Source organism: Bufo bufo, chromosome 1, assembly GCF_905171765.1.
Source record: "Bufo bufo chromosome 1, aBufBuf1.1, whole genome shotgun sequence".
Lineage (NCBI taxonomy): Eukaryota > Metazoa > Chordata > Amphibia > Anura > Bufonidae > Bufo > Bufo bufo.
In genome coordinates this window covers 170,520,552-170,539,494 of record NC_053389.1, presented here as the reverse complement: position 1 = coordinate 170,539,494, position 18,943 = coordinate 170,520,552, and the positions used below count along the sequence as shown (strand labels likewise).

At 40.8% G+C, this 18,943-nt stretch overlaps 1 protein-coding gene across 3 annotated transcripts in view; it reads left to right on the top strand.

Annotated features, from left to right (window-relative positions):
• The window catches only part of PRDM10 (PR/SET domain 10), a 58,562-nt gene that overhangs the window by 24,642 nt on the left and 14,977 nt on the right, over positions 1 to 18,943 (top strand). For all 3 annotated transcript variants that reach the window (XM_040432016.1, XM_040432002.1, XM_040432011.1), the window contains exons 6-14: positions 4,959 to 5,184; positions 6,667 to 6,908; positions 8,182 to 8,382; positions 9,724 to 9,796; positions 11,192 to 11,309; positions 11,558 to 11,678; positions 16,342 to 16,569; positions 18,072 to 18,419; positions 18,559 to 18,714. In XM_040432016.1, coding sequence (XP_040287950.1) covers positions 4,959 to 5,184; positions 6,667 to 6,908; positions 8,182 to 8,382; positions 9,724 to 9,796; positions 11,192 to 11,309; positions 11,558 to 11,678; positions 16,342 to 16,569; positions 18,072 to 18,419; positions 18,559 to 18,714 — 1,713 coding nt within the window. The remainder of the gene's footprint in view (positions 1 to 4,958; positions 5,185 to 6,666; positions 6,909 to 8,181; positions 8,383 to 9,723; positions 9,797 to 11,191; positions 11,310 to 11,557; positions 11,679 to 16,341; positions 16,570 to 18,071; positions 18,420 to 18,558; positions 18,715 to 18,943) is intronic.

Here is an 18,943-nt window from a genome sequence, read left to right as displayed (position 1 = left end):
CCGCATTGTCACATCGCACTTTTTCAAGGGGCCGCCAAAAAAAAAAAAAATAGTTAATCAGCGGTTGTTTGCATCAGCCTATTACACAGGCTAATGCAAAGTGACTGGGGAGGAATGATCACTACCACAGTCATTCCTCCCTCATTCACTTCTGTTGATTATCGGTAGCACATTCCTGATTACACGGTGAGATGTGCCGACGATAATTGTACATCTTTCATCCTGATAAAATATGCAAATCCGCCGACAAACGAGTGATTCCTTGTTTATCAGCTAATCAGTACGATTATACCGGCCAGATATCCGGAATGATCGCTCCTATGAACACTTGTTCCCAGTAATTGTCCTAAATATCGTGCCGTGTTACAGGGGCTTAGAGATTTCCTGGTAAAAATGATTTTTAACACGTTTCTGCAGCATGGGCCTGAAACAGAAGATTTCATACTTTCCTGCTCCCGCTGTCTCCATCTTCTGGTTCTGTTTACATCCGGATGGCTATGGATATAATCACTTGTACCTCTCCAGCCAATGACTGGCTTCAGTGGTGATGTGGCCACAAGCAGCATTTCACCATTGAAGCCAGTCATTTGCTGGAGAGGTGCTCCGGGACAGGAGGATGGAGACAGCGAAAGCAGCACGGAGCAGGAAAGTAGGAATCTTCTGTGTCAGGGACTATTCTACAGGAACTTATTAAAAATCATTTTAACTAGGAAACTCCTTTAAGTGGCGACGTCTCCTTCCTGCCTCCTATTCACAAATGAGTGCTTTACACTGCAGAGGATGGCGCTCACTGGTTATTGCCGCCTCCTGCCACCTGGATATACTGTAGGTGCCCTGCAATAACCAGTAAGCATTTTCCCTGAGGGCTCACGCACACGGCCATTGTTTTAGTCCGCATCTAAACCGCATTTTTTTTATGTGGCTTGGATGTGGACTCATTCACTTCAACGGGGCCGCAAAAGATGCGGACAGCACTCCATGTGCTGTCCGCATCCGTTACTCCATTCTGCAAAATGCAGAACACTCATGGCTGGTGTCCTGCGGACCAAAAGAAAAGGTACGGTCGTGTGTATGAGGCCTTACTAAAACAAACAAGTGGAAGTAATGTATCAAAATATCATTTATTATAAAATATATAAGGTATGGAGAGACAACAGGATGGTATACAGAGTACGGAGAAGCACAGGGCCAATGACACCAAGAAACTACCAGTAAATCTGTGCAGTGTAGGGCACAGGTAGGTACGACCAAAAAATCAGGGCGTAAAGCTCAAGGATAACCAGGATAGTAAGACACATAAGGGTTGCCCCCAATAGGGCTATGTACACAAGGTACAAAGGACCATATCTGGTGAACCATGAGCCATTACACATATACACCAAAGTACATAGGCACCGAGACAGACCAATATGAACGTGAATCCAAAAATAGGAATCAATGTCTAAATCTCAAGGATAACATGCACCTAGATACAAGGGACCCACTATGGATATATACAGGGGTGCCCTATAGGAAGTGTGGGGCTGTACTAGTGACAGGACGTACCTGAAGACATGGTAGCAAGGTGGATGTCAGACCCTGAGCGCGAGACCTCGACGCGCGTTTCACCTCAGCGGCTTCGTCAGGAGGTACTGAATAATGAATAGGCAGGGTATATATAGGCTAGAATGGGGGTGGGATGATGGAGGAGAATTACCTGGATGCGGCACACCTGCGGTCCACACAATCGGGCGCGGAGAACACCATGATCCACGGCGCCATCTCTCAGCGCGTCCACACTGCGCACCGCGCATGCGCGGCGCTAGCAGACGTCACGGAGCGCGTCGAGATGGCGTCGTGCAGCGCATGCGCACCCCGCGACCCAGTGGAACGCAGGTGACCCGCAACTCGCGGCTGTAAATAGGGAACCATAGACGGGCCCGATCACATGAATACTGTGACCAATACTACGGGAAGCACACTCTCTATATCCATATTAGGTCCCGTATAGTCCGGGGCGCATAGCATCAGCGGGAAAGATCTACCGGTAAAATAAAAAGGTGAAAATATAAATATAAAAAGTAATGTATGTGGACCTAATCCATTGGTTTAGCTGTGTATAGAATAAGACTAAGACCCGCCCACACAGTGGGACATCGGGTAAAAGAAAAGTGATGTACAGGGGACCCATATTAAATGGAACCGAAGTACTGTTTATAAATCGTGAAAAGAATATATATATATATATAGATGGTGCAAAGAAAGGAGAAAAAATATTAAAAACATCATATGTGAATAAATATAAATACCATCAGTGATATGCATATAATCGATAAAATCCATGATCAAAAGAACATAATCAAAAATGCTCATAGTTGACAATATAGTATATAATATGACACATGATTAGAACACAATCTATATAAATCTAAAGTAGATACAATACTACCATCTATAATGGGTATGCGATCACTACCGTGATGTACGCATGATCAAACATGATGAGGCCTTACTAGCCAGGAAAGCACTTATTGGTTAACCCTTTAATGACCAGGCCTGAAAAGGCCTTAATGACCAGTCACTTTTTTGTGATTTAGCGCACATGGTTCAAACACTTGTAACTTTTTTTTTTTGGACTACCAAAATAACTTTTAAAGCTTTTTATTACATAACAAAGGGCTTTTTAATATATATTTTTTGTTTTATTAGGGGAAAACTGTACTTTTATTTTGTCTTTTTTATTCAGACTATAGTTCCCTATATGTGTTGGATCGTTTTATTATACAATATGTATAGTTTTACATAAATGGGGTGATAATTGTAATGGTTTTGGTTGGTGTGGGCGTTTTTTTTTTTTTAATGTATTTTACAATTTCTTATTTTTTCATAACTTATTTTTGCGACAAAAAGACCTTTTGGGGACCCTGACTTTTTTTTATTTTGCACATTTTCCTTTTTTTCCCTTTTATTTGTATTTTATTTATTTATTTAGTAATTTTTAAGATCACTTTATTATTTATTTAAAAAAAATATTTTTGCCACATAATATGACAGTGAACAATTTTATTTTTCACTTTTTGCCTTTATAGTTTCCTTTTTTTGTATTTGATTTATTTATTTATTTTACATCTTTTTGCTAAAATAAAAAAATAAAAATTTTTATATATTTTTTGCAGCATTGTATGTCCTCCAAGTGGTCTTTAAAATACTTTTTTTGCACTTTTTTTTGCACTTTTTATTAGTATTTTTTAGTGTTTTCAAATATTTTTTTTTTTTTGCACTATTTCCACTGTAACTGGAGCATCCAAAGGAGCCCCAGTTACAAGGAAAACCAGCTTCCTGGCGAGGCTTTGTACAGGGCAGAGCTGGTGAGGCTCTGCATTCCTCTGCCCCTGACACCCGGCGATCACGTGTGCGTCGCTCACCTGTGGGAGTAGGCAGAAGCGCTAATACACTGCTTCTGCCTTCTCCTCAGGTCTCGTGCTGTCTCTGACAGCCGGGGACCGGTCCTGCTACAGTGCAGGAGCTGTAACCCTGCAATTGTGTGGCTCCGGGCAGAAATACAGCTGATCGCACGATCAGCTAGCTGTGTGTCTGCCCAGCAGGACGGGGGGCTGCAAACCATGGCTCTGGGGGCCGCAGGTTGTGCACCCCTGCTGTAAAAGCTTTACAAAAACAGACCCTATTAGCAGTGTGGCTAAATCCGCATTCACACTTCTCTGATCTGCTGTTCTGTATATTTTTTTTATGGGTTCCTTGTATGAGGGAGAGGGGAAATGTTCCTAAATAGTTCCTGAGATTTGCAAAAGTATGGATCTCTCTTACGGTGCCTTAAAGTATTCATTCCCCTTGAACTTTCCACATTTCTTAACATCACACCCACAAACTTAAATGTATTTTATTGGGATTTTATGTGACAGACCAACACAAAGTAGCAAGTATGTGTGAAGTGAAAAAAAAAAATGATACATGGTTTTCAAAAATTTTAATAAATAGAAATCTAAAAAGTGTGGCGTGCATTTGTATTCAGCTCCCCCCCGAGTTAATACTTTGTTCGGACCACTTTTCACTGCAATTACAGCTGCAAGTCTTTTGGGGTATGTCTCTACCAGCTTTGCACATCTAGAGGCTGAAATTTCTCACCTTCTTTGCAAAATAGCTCAAGCTCAGTCAGAGTGTCTGTGAACGGCAGTTTTCAAGTTTTGCCACAGATTCTCAACCAGCTTCCCTGTCTCTGCTGAAGAAAAGCATCACACAGCATGATGCTGCCATCGCCATGTTTCATGGTGGGGATGGTGTGTTCAGTGTGATGTGCAGTGTTAGTTTTCTGCCACACAAAGCGTTTTGAATTTAAGCCAGAAAGTTCAACTTTAGCCTCATCTGACCAGAACACCTTCTTCCTCATGTTTGCTGTGTCCCCTAAATGGCTTGTGGCAAATGGGACTTCTTATGGCTTGCTTTCACAAATGGCTTTCTTCTTGCCACTCTTCCATAAGGGCCAGATTTGTGGAGTAATAGGAAGACTAATAGTTGTCCTGTGGACAGATTCTCCCACCTGATCTGTGGATCTCTGCAGCTCCTCCCGTGATGGGCCTCTTGGCTGCTTCTGTAATGAGTGCTCTCCTTGCCTGGGCTGTCAGGTTAGGTCGACAGCCATGTCTTGGTAGGTTTGCAGTTGTGCCATAAGCCTTCCGTTCTCGGTAGATTGAACAGTGCTCTGTGAGATTTTCAGACCTTGGTACATTTTTTCTTTTCACTTTACACATACTTGCTACTTTGTGTTGGACTATCACATAACATCCCAATAAAATACATTTAAGTTTGTGGTTGTAATGTGGAAAAGTTCAAGGGGTATGAATACTTTTTCAAGGCACTGTACCTGGCTAGATTGCAGCCTAAAGTACTATAGAAGCTGCATGCTTTCTGCAGTTAAAGGTCATAAATAAATATAGATTATGCATTTCTTCTTCCATGTGCAGCCATCGTTGTCAGTACATGACAGCAGCTTACCTCCTGTGGACGGTACAGCAGATATGACCACACTGCAGAACTCAAGTGCTCATTCTCAAGCAAAGGATGATGACGATGAGGAAGACGAGGATGATGATGATGAGGATGATGATGATGAGGAAGAAGACGATGAAGAAGAGGATTCTGATGAGTGGGAACCAGATCCACCTCGACCCTTTGATCCCAATGATCTGTGTAAGTTCTTAAAGAGCTTTTATTTATTTTTATTTCTCTGTTTTTGTGATTTTATTCAATGCAGATTTTCAGTTTCAGGATTCATTATCCTCCGGAACAATTTCATTATACAACACCACAATTCAGTGCAGCATTCTGACCGCACGGTGCCATTGTGTGGCACTGATGGTTCTGCTAATTCCATGTATAGAGCATTTAATATGCCCAGTCTAACCTGTGTTTGTGACTTATCTAGGACTTTTCCTGTTGTAACTTGTTAAAATGTTGTGGTATTCCTGACGCACACCTCCTTCACATGTTCTGGGAATGTACTTCTCTAGGCCCTTTCTGGCGGGCAGTACTGGATGTTATTTTTGAGGTATATAGGATTAAACTCCCTGCTGAACTTTTAAGGCTACTTTTACACTCTCGTTTTGGCTTTCCGTTTCTGAGATCCGTCATGGGTTCTCACAAGCGGTCCAAAACGGATCAGTATTGCCCTAATGCATTCTGAATGGAAAAGGATCCGCTCAGAATGCATCAGTTTGCCTCCGATCAGTCTCCATTCCGCTCTGAAGGCGGACACCAAAACACTGCTTGCAGTATTTTGCTGTCCGCTTGACTAAACTGAGCCAAACGGATCCGTCCTGGCACACAATGTAAGTCAATGGGGACCAATCCGTTTTCTCTGACACAATCTGGCACAATAGAAAACGGATCTGTCTCCCATTGACTTTCAATGGAGTTCATGACTGATCCGTCTTGGCTATGTTACAGATAATACAAACAGATCCGTTTTTTTGACGGATGCATGTGGTTGTATTATTGTAACAGATCCGTTTTGGCAGATCCATGACGGATCTGCCCAAAACGCGAGTGTGAAAGTAGCCTAACATGTATATTGGGTCTACTGCAGAATGATTCCACAGAGGGACCCAACATTGGTATAAGTAGATTATTATATCAAGCCAGGAAACTAATAGCCAAATACTGGATCAGCGCCAATGTACCAACCAAGGAGGAGCATGTATGAATGAGATAATCGGGCTCGAGAGGGGAGTGTATTATAAGAGAAGCACCCTCAAAAACGTTGACTCTATTTGCGGTCTGTGGATGACAACACCGAGACTGCCCTCCAGGCGCCTATTATCTCTTCAGTTGGGGAGGGGTATTACACGGTAAAGACAGGGTCGGTTGGTTTACTTTTATTGGACCTTTAGGAACTGCATGTGCTAAAAATGCATGATTATAGGTCGGGAAGAGAGAGAGAGTTATGGCCTAAGTGCATTTTGGTGTGGTTCAAGGAGGGGGGGGGGGGGTTGGGTTTAGGAAATTGGATATGTTTTGGTTGATTGTGGATGTACCTAATCTGGGTCTCTATACTTTTGCACATGAATCTGTGTTATCTTTGTTTCTGTATAAATGCTAAAGAAAATCAAGAAAAAAAATTATTTGATTAAAAAAATAATAATACTTGTTAAAATGTTTTCTTGTGTTCTGCAGGGTGCGAGGAATGCAATAATGCCCATCCCTCTGTGTGTCCTAAACATGGAGCCCTCCATCCAATTCCTAACCGCCCTGTTTTAACCCGAGCCCGAGCCAGTCTGCCTTTAGTCCTATACATTGATCGCTTTCTTGGTGGGGTTTACTCCAAACGCCGTATTCCCAAACGCACACAGTTTGGGCCTTTGGAAGGACCTTTAGTTAAAAAGTCAGAGCTAAAGGATACCTACATCCATCTGAAGGTAGGTGATTATATAGAATAATGTTGAATTAGCCACTTCACTTCTTTCCACTGGCATATGTGACTTTCCATTAGGATGTGAAAAGGTGCCCACCTGGGGATAGTGGTGTGGGGCTCCCCTTCTCTCATCCTGCCTAATTGCCACCACAGATTTGGTCACAGTAGTGGGGAGCGAGTGGTGTTGGTATTTTTTAATTGGGTAAGTTAACTCCTTGGATGCCTCGGTATATAGCAGCAGTGCCATATAAGGTGTTTGAAAGAGGCAGGGAACTGTGTCACCCATCGGTGATGCTTTGACAGTGGCCACTGAGTCTGCCATGGCCATCTACCAGAGGTGTTGCATAATAGTCAGATTTAGGGTCCATTCACACGTCCGTTGTTTCTTTCCTGATCTGTTCCGTTTTTTGCGGAACAGATCTGGACCAGATCTGTACCCATTCATTTTCAATGGGTCCTGAAAAAAATCGGACAGCTCAATGGCTGATTTTTTTCAGGACCCATTGAAAAGGAATGGGTACAGATCTGGTCCAGATCTGTTCCGCAAAAAACGGAACAGATCAGGAAAGAAACAACGGACGTGTGAATGGACCATAATACTGACAGAGAATAATGCTCTGGAATACTATATTTTCCAAAGCAATATGTAATAATTGGATTGCAGATTCTAGTCCCCTAGGTGGACAAAAAAATTCCATAAAAAAGTAAAATAGAAAATATTTTTTTTTCATGCAGTGTAACAGATACCGTTATATAGTATGGCCACAACTGTAAAAGCCAATAGAAAAAAATAACACATGGTGTGAATTAGAGAAACAAAAAAAATACTGCTAAAAATACAACTGTTCTCATAAAAAAAACTGTATGGGAATGTTGACAGAGAAATTAAAAAGCAAAAATACTAAATGTAGAAAAACTATGTAAATGTTGTATTGCTGTAATTATACCCACTCAATAAATAAATCAAGTTAGAAGTTATGTACTGCACAGTAAATAAAATAAAAAAACGTAATAATGTAATTAAGTACAGGTCGTCCCACAAAAACAAGTCCGCATACAGCTTTCTTTTTAAAAGCCATATAGCTCTTGGAATATGATGATAAAAAAAATAAAATGCTTGAACATAAAGATCCAAAATAGACCTTTTCTTATTTTTTTTATGCAGTTGCCAAGAGTCAGTTTGAGGTAACTGAATATTGTGTTGTGGTAGAGGCACTGGTAATGAAGAGAACTTTAGAGATGATATTCTGTTGCATAATAATTGTTTTATATTTTAGGTTTTATTGAATTCTCTGGAGACTCAGGAGCCGTATCAAGAAGATCTTTGGTTTGATTTATCTGAGGAGAGCCTCTGTAACTGGATGATGTTTGTACGTCCGGCGCAAAATCACTTGGAACAGAACCTGGTGGCCTATCAGTACGGACAGCACATATACTACACTACAATTAAGAATATTGAACCCAAACAGGAGTTGAGGGTATGCGACCTCCTTTTGATCATAGGTGATTGTGGGTAGAGGCCTGAAAAGTGAGTAATGTACCATGTTTTTGGCCTAGTATCAAACATGCACAGTTGAGTCACATTATTCTGCCCACCAGCTAATATCCAGAATAACCTCTGTGGGCAGCACTGACAGCAGCTAGAAATGGTAGGTTGTCCCAGGTATCTGAAGCCGTGCTGAGTGCAGTGCATCCCACAGCTGCTGGGGTGCATGGAGGAGGATCCATAGAGTGAACACAACAATCAAGGTAGTCCCAAAGATGCTCAATTGGGTTAAAGTCTGGCGAATTAGGGGGCCAGGATAGTACTTTGAAGTTTTTGTCATGCTCTTAACCAACGTCGGACATTTCTAGCCATGTAACATGTCGCATTGTCTTCCTGGAAGATCCCATCTGCCCCAGGGAAGACTATCTGCAATGATGGATTCATACCCAAATCAGTTGAGAGTGCCTTCCATGTGGAGTGATGGGCCCAGAGAATGCCACAGAAACATTCTCCAGACCATAACGCTGCCACCGCCAGCTTGTGTTCTTCCAGCACTGGTTGCAGGGTGTTTCTTCTCTGATGTTTTTACCTGACATGACAACGTCCATGCGTTCAATGAAGCAGAAAACATGACTCATTCGAGAAGGCAACCCTTCACCAATCAGCAGAGGTCCAATTCCGATACTGCCGATACTGCCCAAAAACGTCTTTTCTGCCGATACAACTTCATTAGTAAAAGTGCAGTGACCAGCTATCTGCTTTGGAGCCCCATACACTGTAGGGTTCACTGAACTGTTGTTTTAGACACACATCTGGTTCATTCTGGCGCTGAGCTGCTCCACTGTAGTGTGTCTGTCCATCCTCGTGCACCTTCGTAGCCAATGTTCACCTTTCACATCAATGACACGTGGCGCTCCACAGTTTCCATGTCACTTATTCACAGTGGTGCCTTTTGTCCACTCACCATACACTTTTTCACCACGGCAGCACGTGAACAGTTCACAAATTGTGCAGTTTCAGAAATGCTGCTACCCTTGGCCTGAAAGACAATTATCCCTTTTTGCAACTTGGATAAATCGCCCCTTTTACCCAGGACAGGAACAAAGGATATGTGTGCAGACAGCCTATTACACACCTTATATACCCACCAAGCCAGCTCATGACACGTGACTTCCTTTATGAGCTACGTGCTGCCAATGTCGAAAGTAGGAAGTGGTCACAATAATTTGCCTCGACAGTGTATGTTCTGCACAATAGAAAATTGAATATTGGAGGTTTATCAGCTAGTACTATATTTTTATTACATTACATTATTCATTCAATCTCTTAATAGGTTTGGTATGCTGCGTCATATGCAGAGTTTGTAAATCAAAAGATTCATGACATTTCACAGGAGGAAAGGAAAGGTAAGTCGTCAACCAGTCCATTATCTCAGACGTCTGAGCTCGGATTATAAGTGTTAAATGAGCAGTGGATTATTTACCTTACCAATCAGAATGTGGAGCTAGTTCATATAGAATATCTATTTGTAGACACACTGCACATGCGTTCTCCCGTGCCCAATCCCTTATCTCCCATAGGAGTAAGAGGCATCTGATTTGTTTGACACCTGCTTATCCCCATGCTTACAGGGGTATTCCAGTAGGTAAAAGTTATCCCCTATCCACAGATAACTATCAGATCGGTGGGAGACCAATCACGAGAACGGGGGCTGCGTGCCCCCTGCTGCTCCCCTGAAATGACTAGAGGAGTCGGTCGCACATGTGCGTGGTCGTTCCATTCATCTCTATGGGAGTTTCGTAGATAGCCAAGTAGAGCGTTTGGCTATTTCCAGAACTCCAATAACTCCAGTTATTTTAGAGGAGCAGCAGGGGGTATGGGGCGCCCCTTCTTGTGATTGGTGGGGGTCCCAGTGGTAGGACCCCCAACAATCTGATAGTTATCCCCTATCCTGTGGATAGGGGATAACTTTTACCTACCGGAATACCAGTTTAAAATAAAGTGCATGTTTAGCGGTGTCAGATTTGCATATTAAGGGTGGATTAGCGCATAGCTTTTTCATTTTTTAATTAATTTTTTTTCTCCCTTTTTTTAATTTATTTTTTGGTTTTGCATCTGCAATTTTTGGTACTTTGGTGTTTTTTCAGCAAAAAAAAAAAAAAAGTTTCATATGTCAGCCGAAAGTCTATAGGAAATATGAAACGCTGGACACAAAACTTTTCTTTTTTTAAAGCATTTTTTTTCAAATCATCCATTTGTTTAGGAAAAAAAAACATAAAAATCCATAAAAAATGCATAAGGTGTGCAAAGAGAATGCTGTCTATTTTTTTTGGTGCTATAAAGGAGCTCTGTAATAGGAGTTTTTTAATGTAAATTTTCTGACCATTTAAAGGGGTTGTCTCATTTAATCAAATAGCATTTATCATGCAGATAAAGTTAATACCAGCCACTTACTAATGTATTGTGATTGTCCATATTGCTTCCTTTGCTGGCTGGATTCATTTTTTCATCACATTATACACTGCTCATTTCCATGGTTACGAACACCCTGCACTTCAGCTGCGGTGGCCATGCTTTCACACTATAGGAAAAAGCACCAGCCTATGTGCGCTCCGACAGTGCCAGCCACCAGAGGCCGGTGCTTTTTTCTGTAGTGTGCAAGTACAGCCACCGCTGCTGATGAGGGTGGTTTCTACATGATAAATGCCACTTGCTGAAGTGACACAACCCCTTTAATATTCCACCATTGTGCGCACAAGAAGAGTCCTATCATATGTTTTATCTTTGTTTCTATTCTTTAGTTTTGAGGGAGCAAGAGAAGAATTGGCCGTGTTATGAGTGTAATCGTCGCTTTATGAGCTCAGAGCAACTACAGCAGCACCTAAACTCCCACGATGAGAAACTGGATTTTTTCAGCAGGTGAATATTCTATGGGCTGTAGATGCTTAGGGTAGCAGAACAACTTTGTGCTGTGTCTATTCTGTTTGTGTGGCTTGTACAGACATGTAATTGGAGGCCTTACCACCCATATGGGTTACCTTTTTTTAGGCCCCACATATACGGGGCATGGACCATGGCTGCTTGTGGCATGCTTATGTTAGAAAGATGTTACACTATGCTGCGTGACTTATTCTGTAATGTTCCTTTATGTATTTCCAAAATACCAGGGCAAAGGGACGTGGTCGAGGTAAGACGAGGAGGAAATTTGGACCTGGAAGGAGACCGGGGAGGCCTCCAAAATTTATGCGTTTGGAAATGACAGGCGAAAAGTGCAGTCTTGGAAGTCAGGTACTTGATAATAAAGCTCCTAGTACAGACATATTTGTTATATGATTGAACTGATTCTGCCCTAAAGGGGTTTTCTGGGATTTTGATACTTGGTCTGGCACCTAGGACTCCTGCCAATCAGCTGTTCGAGAAGACACTGTGCGCTCCTGTAAGCGTCGCCTGCTTCTCGCAGCTTACCAAGCACAGTGCCGTACATTGTATCGCGCTCAGTCCCAATGAAGTGAATGGGGCTAAGCGCGATACCAAGCACAGCCGCTATACAATGTGCGGCACTGTGCTTGGTGAGCTGCGAGAAGGTAGTGGCGCTCACAGGACTGTCTTTGCCTTCTCAAACAGCTGATCGGCAGGGGTCCCAGGTGTCAGACCCCACCAGTCAGATAATGATACCCTATCCTGAGGATAGGTCATCGGTATCCAAATCCTGGAAAACCCCTTTAACTCCTTCAGGACCTTGGACGAGAATGCTCGTCCTAACTTGCAGGTACTTAACCCTAGGACAAGAATGCTCGTCCTAGTGCATTAACGCGCTGCCCCACAACTGCTGCCGCGATCAGCAGCAGGGGCCCGGCTGATACTGACAGCCGGGCCCCTGCTGTATCTGCCAGCATCGTTGAAAACACTGATGTTTGCGGCAGCTCGTACATCCCCATTGAGTCCCCGTGCTGCGGTGACGGGGAACCGAGGGTTGCTATGGCAGCCCCGATGCCTTGAACAGGCATCGGGACTGCCAGCTACGGAAGCCCAGGAGATCCAGCCCCAGGGCTGGGTCTCCTAGGCAACTGTTAGCGTCTTACAGTGTAAGACACTGACCGTTCAATACAACAGAATACAGATGTATTGTGCTGTATTGAAACAGGGATCAAACCCTGTCCCATAGTGGGACAAAAAATAAAGTGAAAAAATAAGTTAAAAAAAGAAATTAAAAGTTTCAAGTAAAAAAAGAAAAACGTAATTTTCCCCAAATAAAGTAAAAAAATTTTTTGTAAAAAATAGGGAAAAAAATGAAAAGTAGACATATTGGGTATCGCCGCATCCGTATCGACCGGCTCTATAAACATATCACATGACCTAACCCCTCAGATGAACACCGTAAAAATAAAAACTGTGCTAAATAAACCTTTTTTTGTCACCTTACATCACAAAAAGTGTAAGCGATCAAAAAGTCATACGCACCCCAAAATAGTGCCAATCAAACCGTCATCTCATCCTGCAAAAATCGTACCCTACCTTAGATAATCGCCCAAAAACGTAAAAAACTATGGCTCTCGGACTATGGAGACACTAAAGCATGATTTTTTTTTTTGTTTCAAAAATGAAATCATTGTGTAAAACTTACATAAAAAAAAAAAGTTGACATATTAGGCATCGCCGCATCTGTAAGAACCTGCTCTATAAAAATATCACATGACCTAACCCCTCAGATGAACACCGTAAAAAAAAACGGTGTAAAAAAATAAAAATTTTTGTCACCTTACATCACAAAAAGTGTAATAGCAAGCAATCAAAAAGTCATACGCACCCCAAAATAGTGCCAATCAAACCGTCATCTCATCCCACAAAAATCATACCCTACCTAAGATAATCGCCCAATAACTGAAAAAACTATGGCTCTCAAACTATGGAGACACTAAAACATTTTTTTTGTTTCAAAAATGAAATCATTGTGTAAAACTTAAATAAATGTAAAAAAAGTTGTCATATTTTGGTATTGTCGCGTCTGTGACAACCTGCTCTATAAAAATATCACATGATCTAACCTGTCAGATGAATTTTGTAAATAACAAAAAATAAAAACTGTGCCAAAACAGCTATTTCTTGTTACCTTGCCTCACAAAAAGTGTAATATAGAGCAACCAAAAATCATATGTACCCTAAAATAGTACCAACAAAACTGCCACCTTATCCCGTAGTTTCCAAAATGGGATCACTTTTTTGGAGTTTCTACTCTAGGGGTGCATCAGGGGGGCTTCAAATGGGACATGGTGTCAAAAAACCAGTCCAGCAAAATCTGCCTTCCAAAAACCGTATGGCATGCCTTTCCTTCTGCGCCCTGCCGTGTGCCCTTAGAGCAGTTTACGATTACATATGGGGTGTTTCTGTAAACTACAGAATCAGGGCCATAAATATAGAGTTTTGTTTGGCTGTTAACCCTTGCTTTGTAACTGGGAAAAAATGGATTCAAATGGAAAATCTGCCAAAAAAGTGATATTTTTACATTTTATCTCTATTTTCCATTAATTCTTATGGAAGACCTAAAGGGTTAACAACGTTTGTAAAATCAGTTTTGAATACCTTGAGGGGTTTTTATTGTAAAATGGGGTCATTTTTGGGTGGTTTCTAATATGTAAGCCTCATAAAGTGACTTTAGACTTGAACTGGTCCTGAAAAAGTGGGTTTTAGAAATTTTCTTAAAAATTTGAAGATTTGCTTCTAAACTTCTAAGCCTTGTAACGTCCCCAAAAAATAAAATGGCATTCACAAAATGATCCAAACATGAAGTAGACATATGGGGAATGTCAAGTAATAACTATTTTTGGAGGTATTACTATCTATTATAAAAGTAGAGAAAATGAAATTTGGAAATTTGCTAATTTTTCAAAATTTTTGGTAAATTTGGATTTTTTTTTATAAATAATAATTTTTTTATTTTATTTTTTACTCAATTTTACCTCTCTCATGAAGTACAATATGTGACGAGAAAACTATTTCAGAATGGCCTGGATAAGTAAAATCATTTTAAAGTTATCACCACATAAAGTGACACATGTCAGATTTGCAAAGAAATGGCCTGGTCCTTAGGGTGAAAAATGGCAGGGTCCTTAAGGGGTTAAGTACTACTTTTTCATAGGCTTTTTCTGGACATAAAAAAAAAAAATTATGTAATGACTGAACATTGTTCGTCAAAGAAGAGCAGGCAGCTTGAATTGCAGCTAGGACTATATTAGTCAGGAATTTCATTTAAATTTTTACACTCTAGGATGGTTTGTGTAAAATAAAATAAAATTATAGTATGTCCCATAAAACCCTGAGGACATTGATACTAAAGATAAGGAGCAGACATCATGGTGACAAACGCCGTCAGGACTGAACTCACATTGTAGCTGCTGTTTCTTTGGATTTTCTGTATCTCTCATTTCCCATTCCCAAGTGTAGACTGGGGTTATGGAAGTAGCTTGACCCATAATAAAATATTTGTTATGGCAGTGGTTAAAAACTGAGACCCCTACATGGGAAGACGTTCTGGGGACAATTAAGCATTTGCTTTACATGGAGAGACTGGACATAGAAAGAAACAAAGAAAAGACAATGGTCAAGTTTATTAAAAAATGGAAAAAATGTATTGAAGCAGCACTATCAGAGGTAGAGATTCGAGAACTAATGTCTCCTTTCCAACTGACGAAGTGGTATCTAGAAGCCCAAATAGGAAAGTTAGAAAAGTTGGCAGGTGAGGAAGGTAGAAATTCTCCTGATGAAATAAGATACGGGTAAATATAAAAATTCTTTCTGCATGGAACAAAAAAAGGAACAAAAAGGGAAAAGGGGGGAGGTTAGAGTTTAAAGGTTGGGGGGTGGGATGGTTTGGGGGGCAAATGTAACCAGAAGAAAAAAAATCAAGATTAATGTACAATGTAAATGTTTATCTTTGACATCTTGTTTATATTGGAAAATGAGGAATGATCTTGTCATATTTCTTGATTGCAATAAAAAGAATTAAAAAAATAATATTTATGTGAGCAATTTGCCGAACATTCCCTATGATGTGTATATTGGGCTACTTTTACCCTCGCGTTTTGGGTGGGTCCCTCATGGATCTGCAAAAACGGATTCGTTACAGCAGGGGTGCACAACCTGCGGCCCAGGGGCCACATGCAGCCCATGATACCATGTACGGCCACCAACCATCTGGTGACAGACATGTATGTCTATGTTTTGTGGCTGCTCACATGTATTTTGACATTAGATTTGACTCCTGGAACTGTAACTAGACATTAATGGTATATACAGTATGTTCAATATGCCATAAATACAGTATTTCAGTTGTTAATACCGCTTTACATTTTATTTTCAGCCCTTGACGTTGGTTCAGTCTGACAATGTGGCCCCCAACCAGAAAACATTGTGCACCCCTGCGTTACAATAATACAACTGCATGCATCCGTCATGAACGGATCCGTTTGTATTATCTGTAACATAGCCAAGACTGATCCGTCATGAACTCCATTGAAAGTCAATGGAGGACAGATCCGTTTTCTATTGTGCCAGATTGTGTCAGTGAAAACTGATCAGTCCCCATTGACTTACATTGTGTGCCAGGACGGATCCGTTTGGCTCAGTTTCTTCAAGCGGACAGCAAAATACTGCAGGCAACGTTTGGGTTCCGCCTCCAGAGCGGAATGGAGACTGAACTGATACAAACTGATGCATTCTGAGCGGATCCTTTTCCATTCAGAAGGCATTAGGGCAAACCTGATCCATTTTGGACCGCTTGTGAGAGCCCTGAACGGATCTCACAAATGGAAAGCCAAAACGCCAGTGTGAAAGTAGCCTTGAAGCCATTGTGTACAACATTAACTAAGGTCCTGGATAAGAATACTTTGTTAAATGTTTGCCATAATGTACTCGAGGCACCTTGGCTCACATGATATTTTTCTTTGTCTTACAGGACCTTCTACACTTCCAGAATAAACAGCCACAGTTTGAAGACAGTAGCCCGTCCACAATGAATGGCCTTGACCTGTCAGGACTATCCCTGGTCCCAGCAACACAAAGTACTGTGGATCCCCAGGCAGAGAGCCAACTTTTACAGCCTCATTCATCTGTGCAGTCCATAGAAACCACATTGGAAAGTACCTTGACCGCTGAAGACATGCGAAGAGCCAAACGCATCCGGGTATTAACCATATCCTCCATTACATGGTCTATAATCAATATTCATTTGAAAATAATTCGCTCCTATATAATAGATACACCCCTAATGAAGCCAAAGAAATGACATATAGAACAATCATCTATAAATTTGCTTGGACTGAGATATATATATATCTTATATTATATTAAAATATATTTAATCGTTCTTGATATATCCACACAAAAACCCTATAAAATCAAATAAAAAAACAGCACCAGAAGAAACAAGGCTACCATTAATCAATATGAGTCAATATAGTAAGAAATTATTGTGTAGTGGATTGACAATCAAATACATATATGCCAAGAAAACGTATAAAATACAAAAATGTATATAAGTATACTGGGTGGTAACAATTATTAATTATTAATAAATATAAATAGATTAGCAGGACATACAGTGCCTTGAAAAGGTATTCATACCCCTTTGAACTTTTCCAAATTTTTTCGATACACCTACAAACCTAAATGTATTTTATTGGCATTTTATGTGATAGACCAACACAAAGGTGGTCCCACAAAGTATTGACTCAAGGGGGCCGAATACAAATGCACGCCACACTTTCCAGATTTATATTTAGTAAAAATTTTGAAAAGCATGTATTTTCTTTCACTTCATACATACCAATGGCAATAAAATACATTTAAGTTTATGGGTGTAACCTGGAAAAATGTTCAAGTTCAAGGGGTATGGATAGTTTTCAAGGCACTGTATTAAGCTAAAATTAATTCAAAAATATAGTATATATTAGTAATAATATAAAAAATAAGTATACAAATTAATTTAGCAAAACATATCTCGAAAAATATTACTTATTGCAATAAGCTGGAAATATGATACAGTAATATAATATGAACTAATTAATCAAGCAATACATATAATCGCATACAGAAAAAAGGCTGAAGACAAATAGGTACCCAAGATTGCTAAACCTGGTTACTGACCAGATGATGCCATATGACAGGGAGTCCCACTTTTTTAATCTGGAAAGAAACCAGATTTTTTTTGTTTTATGCTAAAATCTTGATAAATGTTCATAGCTGAAAGTGGCTGTCTTCCCGTGAACATCATTTTGTTTTTTCAGTCTAAATAGATCCCAAAATGTTCTATATTCTTGTAGTGTCCAGAACGCTCTTAATCCCAGAGCTATATGATAAGATTCTAACCGTATTGTGGATCCCACACTTGCATTTTGCATTAACCCTCCCCAGCCCTAAGCTTAGACGTAGACTCGCTGTCTACAGACAAGTATCCAGCTGTAACCTGTCTTTCTCTCTCCACATGCTGACCTGTCAGCTGGAGCTGCAGGTAGGTTAAAACTGGTTCACCTGCTGTTTGCAATGGCAGGGTAGGCAAAGCCATGAACACAGTTCTTCATTTTAATTTTCTGCTTACTCCCACCCACCACCGTTCACTCTTCACCATCGATTTTTCTATAATCCCACTCCATTTCAGTAACAGACAATTGGTTCGGCTTTTTGCAGAATGCCGCCCTGCAGCATCTTTTTATCCGAAAGACGTACCGGCCATTCAAATGCCTGCAGTGTGGAAAGGCCTTCAGGGAAAAGGAGAAACTTGACCAACATTTGCGCTTCCATGGCCGAGATGGCAATTGTCCTCTGACCTGTGACATCTGCAACAAGGGTTTTATCAGCACCAGTTCCCTGGAGAACCACATGAAGTTCCATCTGGACCAGAAGACTTATTCCTGTATCTTTTGCACAGACTCCTTTGACCGTTTGGATCTTCTGAAAGACCATGTTGCTGTGCACATAGTGAACGGCAGCTTCAGCTGCCCAACCTGCAAAAAACGCTTCTCTGACTTCATTCAGGTCAGAGACATGATTTACCCTCATTTGCAGCTGGCTTACATATTCTTCTGTTTTTCTCTTACATTAATAAAAAATGACAGTATGCTAACGCAAAATGTGTATGTCAGGCATTTATGATTGCTCATATATGCATTACCAGGTGAAGAAACACGTGCGGAGCTTCCACTCTGAAAAAATTTACCAGTGCACGGAATGTGATAAGGCCTTCTGCAGGCCAGACAAGCTACGTCTGCACATGCTCAGACACTCTGACCGAAAGGACTTCCTCTGTTCTACATGTGGCAAGCAGTTTAAGGTGAGTTCTGGTCTATAGAAAGACTCAGCCAACTACCCATGTCATAAGAATGATTTCTGCCTTTGTACATTAAACCCTGTTTTCACCTTCCTGCCCACACCATTTTTTGCAAATCTGACATATGTGTCATGAGTAATAACTTTGAAACGCTTTTACTTATCCAAGCCATTCTGAGATTGTTTTCTCGTGACACATTGTACTTCACGACAGTGGTAAATTTGAGCCGATA